General features: G+C 41.6%; 1 protein-coding gene across 1 annotated transcript; it reads right to left on the bottom strand.

Annotated features, from left to right (window-relative positions):
* Nucleotides 1-4,879: 4,879 nt before the first annotated feature.
* On the bottom strand, nucleotides 4,880-6,850 carry LOC139423093 (autophagy-related protein 101). The gene is made up of 2 exons (XM_071174737.1): nucleotides 5,990-6,850; nucleotides 4,880-5,862 (listed from the first exon to the last, which is right to left on the bottom strand). The coding sequence occupies exons 1-2, from the start codon at nucleotides 6,239-6,241 to the stop codon at nucleotides 5,461-5,463; spliced, it is 654 nt and encodes a 217-aa protein (XP_071030838.1). The 5' UTR covers nucleotides 6,242-6,850; the 3' UTR covers nucleotides 4,880-5,460.
* Nucleotides 6,851-6,891: the final 41 nt, after the last annotated feature.

The raw sequence follows: 6,891 nt of genomic DNA on the forward strand, positions 1-6,891 counted from the left end.
AAATATATTGTTCTATTGTCCAAACTATACGATATAGCGTCAAAAATAATATTCCTAAATGTAACTGTAGCGATTCCCCCCCATCACTACCTGGAATCATGATTGTTTTCAGGACAAGTTGGTATGTGTTTAAATTAGTAATGTCTCTAGTTGGCTTTCGTTTCCACTATGGAACGGTTGAAACTGCTATCATGTTTGCACTAGTTGCACCATTATTAAGGCATTACCAAAGCTGTTACAGATAACAATGCAAAATAGATTAAAATGAACTAATATGACAAAGAGAAATGGTGCCAAAGTTTTTCCTTGGACAAATGGTCACTGCCGTGGGTCACAGATATGTTTTTCAAACTGTTTAGCCACTTGGACAGTGGTGACTAATTTTTTGGCTGTGACTCTGGAAGTGAATTTGCTGTCTGCTCTGTGGCCCTTGAGAATATAGAGACTGGAAATGCTTTTCTCTCCATTATTGTACAAGGTCATCCTGTGAATGAAAAATACATGATTGGAGAGGAAACCTTTGCAACTTAGATGAGGAAAAACATCCACACAGCTGCATGGCAAATACTGCTTTTGAATATAGCATCTGGCCTCTCAACCTAAAAAATGCCTTGACTGTTTAGTTACTAATTCTTTATTTGAAGATTTCCTCAACATCTTTACAACTTGACCTGTCTGAAGCTGCATGCTTGGTATACAGTATACCACAGTTCTAAATGATATATATTATATATATACTGGGTGTGGTGTATGGTAGATGTTTTTAATTATTAATTTGGTACACAAATACAACAGCACATAAGCGACTTGCATAGTAGAGTGAATTTGAATAGAATTCACAAGAGTGAATTTGAATGGCTAAGAACATGTGGATTTTACTCTCTGTCGGTTCAATACTAGTATGATTAAGTCTGAAATAGTTGAGGTTGATAATTACCCAGAGAGGCAAAATGGCGAGACTTGCGAATACTTGCGAAATAGACCTAACAGACCAGGTTTATATCGAAGGAGTGCCTATAAATTGAAGGCCTGCACATGTGCAGTTCCGCACGAGATTACCTTTATACCCGATGACGCGTTTCTGTGCATGAACTAGCTAACATCGCCATGACATTGGCTATAAGTGTGATCTGGGATTTCTATTGTCAGTAGCGACACATCATTCAGGGCCAGAGCCCCACATGTTTTGAACCCCACCTGTTTTTTTTTTATTTTTTTTATTTCACCTTTATTTAACCAGGTAGGCTAGTTGAGAACAAGTTCTCATTTGCAACTGCGACCTGGCCAAGATAAGGCATAGCAGTGTGAACAGACAACACAGAGTTACACATGGAGTAAACAATTAACAAGTCAATAACACAGTAGAAAAAAGGGGAGTCTATATATACATTGTGTGCAAAAGGCATGAGAAGGTAGGCAAATAATTACAATTATGCAGATTAACACTGGAGTGATAAATGATCAGATGGTTATGTAAAGGTAGAGATATTGGCGTGCAAAAGAGCAGAAAAATAAATAAATAAAAACAGTATGGGGATGAGGTAGGTGAAAATGGGTGGGCTATTTACCAATAGACTATGTACAGCTGCAGCGATCGGTTAGCTGCTCAGATAGCAGATGTTTGAAGTTGGTGAGGGAGATAAAAGTCTCCAACTTCAGTGATTTTTGCAATTCGTTCCAATCACAGGCAGCAGAGAACTGGAACGAAAGGCGGCCAAATGAGGTGTTGGCTTTAGGGATGATCAGTGAGATACACCTGCTGGAGCGCGTGCTACGGATGGGTGTTGCCATCGTAACCAGTGAACTGAGATAAGGCGGAGCTTTACCTAGCATGGACTTGTAGATGAGCTGGAGCCAGTGGGTCTGGCGACGAATATGTAGCGAGGGCCAGCCGATTAGAGCATACAAGTCGCAGTGGTGGGTGGTATAAGGTGCTTTAGTGACAAAACGGATGGCACTGTGATAAACTGCATCCAGTTTGCTGAGTAGAGTGTTGGAAGCAATTTTGTAGATGACATCGCCGAAGTCGAGGATCGGTAGGATAGTCAGTTTTACTAGGGTAAGTTTGGCGGCGTGAGTGAAGGAGGCTTTGTTGCGGAATAGAAAGCCGACTCTTGATTTGATTTTCGATTGGAGATGTTTGATATGGGTCTGGAAGGAGAGTTTAGAGTCTAGCCAGACACCTAGGTACTTATAGATGTCCACATATTCAAGGTCGGAACCATCCAGGGTGGTGATGCTGGTCAGGCGTGCGGGTGCAGGCAGCGAACGGTTGAAAAGCATGCATTTGGTTTTACTAGCGTTTAAGAGCAGTTGGAGGCCACGGAAGGAGTGCTGTATGGCATTGAAGCTCGTTTGGAGGTTAGATAGCACAGTGTCCAAGGACGGGCCGGAAGTATATAGAATGGTGTCGTCTGCGTAGAGGTGGATCAGGGAATCGCCCGCAGCATGAGAAACATCATTGATATATACAGAGAAGAGAGTCGGCCCGAGAATTGAGCCCTGTGGCACCCCCATAGAGACTGCCAGAGGACCGGACAGCATGCCCTCCGATTTGACACACTGAACTCTGTCTGCAAAGTAATTGGTGAACCAGGCAAGGCAGTCATCCGAAAAACCGAGGCTACTGAGTCTGCCAATAAGAATACGGTGATTGACAGAGTCGAAAGCCTTGGCAAGGTCTATGAAGACGGCAAGCTATAATTTTGGCTGTTTTGCATGTTGTTTTGGCATTAAAACGTGTCACATATCAGTTTGCAAACAATGTAAAAAAATATATAAAAAATAATAATTGAGTTAATAAAGCCGCATACAAACATGGTCTCTTTTTTGCTTTCTTGAGTTTGGCAGCTCCAAAATGCAGGTGTTTCAGCCCAGCTCAGTGCTTTCTGCGTAGGGGTGGTAATGTTCTCTAGTTGCGTCGTAATTGGCTCAGTGTTCTGTCACTCATAGGGATGCCACGTTATTGCAAAATCTATGGGGAGAGCCCAAGGGGTGCTGTCATAGAGTTACATTAGAAGTGCCCATGCAAGAAGGCTCAAAGTCATTGGCCACAGATAAAATGACGTCAAATCACAGTAGCTTTGATTGGACTGATCATGTCAACATCAACTTTCAAAATCTTAGTTAGCAAGCTACGTAGCAGTCATCATCATGAATCAAGTCGACAATCTACTGGCAAATCCTTTTAAATCCTTGTCATATGATGATAAATTATAGATAAAACGTATCGGTGCTCATCGACCATTGGACATTAACATTACACAACAAGTTGGAAATGGCAAATTCAACAATTAGTGGTTTGGAAAAATCAGTGGCTAACTGCAAGCATTGCAAAGCAATCACTAGCCTGCTATTCAGTGGAGTGGATGTGTGGTCCAAGTCTTTAAGAATCTCTTGTAGGGGTTTCTTTTCCAAGTTTAAAAGGATAAACATTGACCATGCTGTTAATCCAGCATGACTTCTGCCGCTTTCAGAACAACTAGAAACTCAGAACTGGAAAATCTCAGACTTCAGTGAGTTCAAGACAACTGGGAACTCTGAAAAAAACAAGCTCTGACTGGGAAAATACGTTTTGAACAGTCATGCAACTCTGAATTCCAAGTCAGGAACTCGGGCCTCTTTTGAGAGCTCCGACCTGAAGATCACTAACGTCATGATTCTACCTTTGTTTTTTCAGAATTCCCAGTTTTCTTTGAAAGCACCATAAATCCAGAGAATGCCAGACTTTGATGACAAAATTTGCCCACGAAAGACCGCCGCACCACCTTCCTGTTCAAGTGAGCATAGCACAATAAGGCAAGTCCAAAAATGTATTATATGCTGCTGCATAAATGATGTAATATGCCAGGGAGATATGTATACTGTAGCTAAGAAAGTAATACTAAGTGTATGTTGTGTAGTAAGCTGTTAATAGCCCATGTGCCCCACCCTAATAATTTGGGCCATTTCCCCTCATAATTTAGCCTACTGTTCTGACTTGGTGGTGCACATGTAACCTATAGCCTGTTTTAGAGAAATGTCATCATTGAATATTGTAAAAATGTAATTGTCTGCTTATATGCCCCCTTTATTTACCCTATGGTTCTGACTCGGTGTACAGGGAGAATACTGTAAGAACGGCCCATGTTCTGAATTTTGTCGTCGTACATTTAAAAAGTGCTGAACAACTAGTTATATTGACTATGTCCGTCTTAACTCGCTCATTGTCTTAATCGAAATTACGATTGCCATTTACCCTCGTCGTCCCCTTATGCCATAGTTTGTACATCTCAATTGTCAGTAGAAACCACATTTGTTTAAGCCAGTCAGCCATATGAGATATGTTTTTTTTAAAGGCAGTAAATGAGGCTGAATTAACTGTTTCACTGCCAGACAAGGCTCCGCTGATAACCAGGAGTAAAATTGGTAAGGTGTTGGGGCAGCAGTCCCAACACCGTTTGTCACTGTTATAGTCCAATTAATGTATTGTTTAGTGTTGTGTAGTGGCTTTAATGACATGCATCTAAAACAAAATGTGGGGAGTTTGCCCCAACATTTACATGCTAAAATCGCCACTGTCTATTGTAGAAGCAGTTTCTTCCTATCTTCATACTGTACTGTCTTTGAATATACTGCACAAATCTGAACCTGTAAAGGAGAGGACAGACTAACACGAATGTCAGTCATCTGCAGTAAATCACCTGCTTGGTGTGGAAGAAGCGCGGCAATTCAACGTGTAGTCAGGAAATGAACAGAAAATGACGACCAATGTTCTGTGGTCAGACGCAATAGGACGGCCACCCACTGCGCAAGGCCGAAGTTCGCGTTGGTCTGTCTTTTCCTTAATTAACATCAGTAAGCACAGAACCAGGTGGTTTTCTAGAATAACAAAGTGAAGTCAATTAGGATTATCAATTTTATTTTCAAAAGTGAAACACCTTTCTGCACATTATTTTCTAATAACAAAAGCTAATGTCATAAACATAAATAAGATAGTTACTTTACAATTACTTAAAGCAGTTATTAAATGAAAACCTGTTTCAGACAGACATGCTACTTTTGCAGCACTTTCTTCATACAAAAACATAAAAGCTCAAATTGTACTATCGGATGTGAAAGGTCATGTTTCAGTGTTGACAAAGGCATTTTGTGAAAGAATAGGGATAGATAAGTAGGATCCTAAAATGACTGCTTACAAATGTGAATAAAGCGGATTAGACATTTGATGGTGGTACTTCTAGCGTACTACCAGTGCTTCTAACTAATACTTAAGACACTCACAGGCCTGCAAATGCCGATGTCAATGAAGCAATTACATCCCATAGTCAATAAAGTACACAGCCTAGCCCCTGATCCATTTGTGTTGTCTTGATAACATCCTATGGTCACAATCATAGGAGTTGGCAAGACGGCACAAACAGATCTGGAACCAAGCTACCCACAGCCATGTTTTACGATGCAAATTATCTTGAGGCTCCCTCACAGTGCTAAGGTGTCTTTTATCAGCCTTCTCATGGTGGTGCTTACTGAGGTGCCCAGCGTATCAGTGATCTGAAAAGTGATTTTGTACAGGTAAGGCTGTACGTCTTTGAGGCTGGTGTCAAACACATTGTCCACTTCCGACTGTGTGGGCATTTTGGGTAGGTACTCGTGCTGGTTGATCACCTCCACAATGTTGATCACCTTCTCGCCCAGCTTCTCGCCCACTTTCTCCCGGCAGATCTGTCTCTCCTGCTCGTTGGCCAGGTTGACGACGTTGACCTTAATGCTCCAGACCTCCCATGGAATACACTCATCAGAGAAAGGCCAGCGAGACTTCTTTTTCTGGTAGAACTCCAGTGAGATTTGTCCCATTCCATCAGTCCCGTTGCCCATGGCATCCTGTAAAGAACAACATAGATCCAGAGGTCAATGGATGCCAGTTTTTAAAAAATACAGCTAGCTACATGTTTTAATGTATAATTTCAATAGCCAAACAATCAAAATAGTCAGACAGGCCAGGCCTTACCTTGAATTCGCCCACTGCTTTCCTGATGACCCTGTCAAGCTCATCTGAAGAAACACGAACAAAACTGAAATCAATATAGTCGCAGTCAATGTCCTGTGTGCCAACAGTGCCAATGGAGTAGGTGCCCTCTTTCTTGTAGTGAAATTTTCCAGTGCTGCGATGCAATAGGATAGTGTGCAACAGAGCCAGCATAGCCTCGTCGACCTGTCTTCCCTCCACCGACACCTCCAGAACCTCCGAACGGCAGTTCATGATGATCTGCTTCCCCACAGTGGCAGGTTGAATATATGGGGAAACTCGCAAGCTATTGAAACACACCCTTCAATGGTTGTTTACGTTCCATAAAACAGGGCTAAACATCCAAATGAGCTAGCTAGCGGACGTTAGATGCTACTGCTAGATAGCTATTGTGAGTAGTTAGCTATATCGCGCAGCAAACGTTATTTCCCTCGAGCAAGTTCGAAGGTTATCAAGAGAAGGCGCAACTTTCAGATTCACTTGATGAATATAGCTACATATGTTGTTGCTTGCTATCTATGCTCTTTAAATGTATTTATTCATAATAACTTGCTGACACAAAGTGTAATGTCGTCGTTCTTACTAGAGAGGAGGAGCCATTTCTGTAAACACAACACTGGAAAATCTACGGAATGTAGTTTGGTCCAATCCGAGCCTTGTATCTCTGCAAGGTAACAAAACGTGTATCGATAATAGCTCTGTAATTACAGTTATTCCCGCATCAGAAAGCTGATTTTCTTATATAAGAAAATGTATTTGAAGATATAATTGATAGTTTCGAAAGACCCGCTAGAGGTTAAAACAGCGCGCACTTGGGGTGCTTTAAGATATCGCTATGCACTCTGGGAATAACAGTTCATGTCACATATATCGCATTGACAAGT

This window comes from Oncorhynchus clarkii, chromosome 12, assembly GCF_045791955.1.
Source record: "Oncorhynchus clarkii lewisi isolate Uvic-CL-2024 chromosome 12, UVic_Ocla_1.0, whole genome shotgun sequence".
Classification (NCBI taxonomy): domain Eukaryota; kingdom Metazoa; phylum Chordata; class Actinopteri; order Salmoniformes; family Salmonidae; genus Oncorhynchus; species Oncorhynchus clarkii.

What these genes read in the sequence shown, in the direction of transcription:
- LOC139423093 (XM_071174737.1), bottom strand. Translation starts at nt 6,241, where the DNA reads ATGAACTGCCGTTCGGAGGTTCTGGAGGTGTCGGTGGAGGGAAGACAG. An exon ending in AAGCAGTGGGCGAATTCAAG is followed by an intron (nt 5,863 to 5,989) that starts GTAAGGCCTGGC and finishes TGTTCTTTACAG; the next exon opens with GATGCCATGGGCAACGGGAC.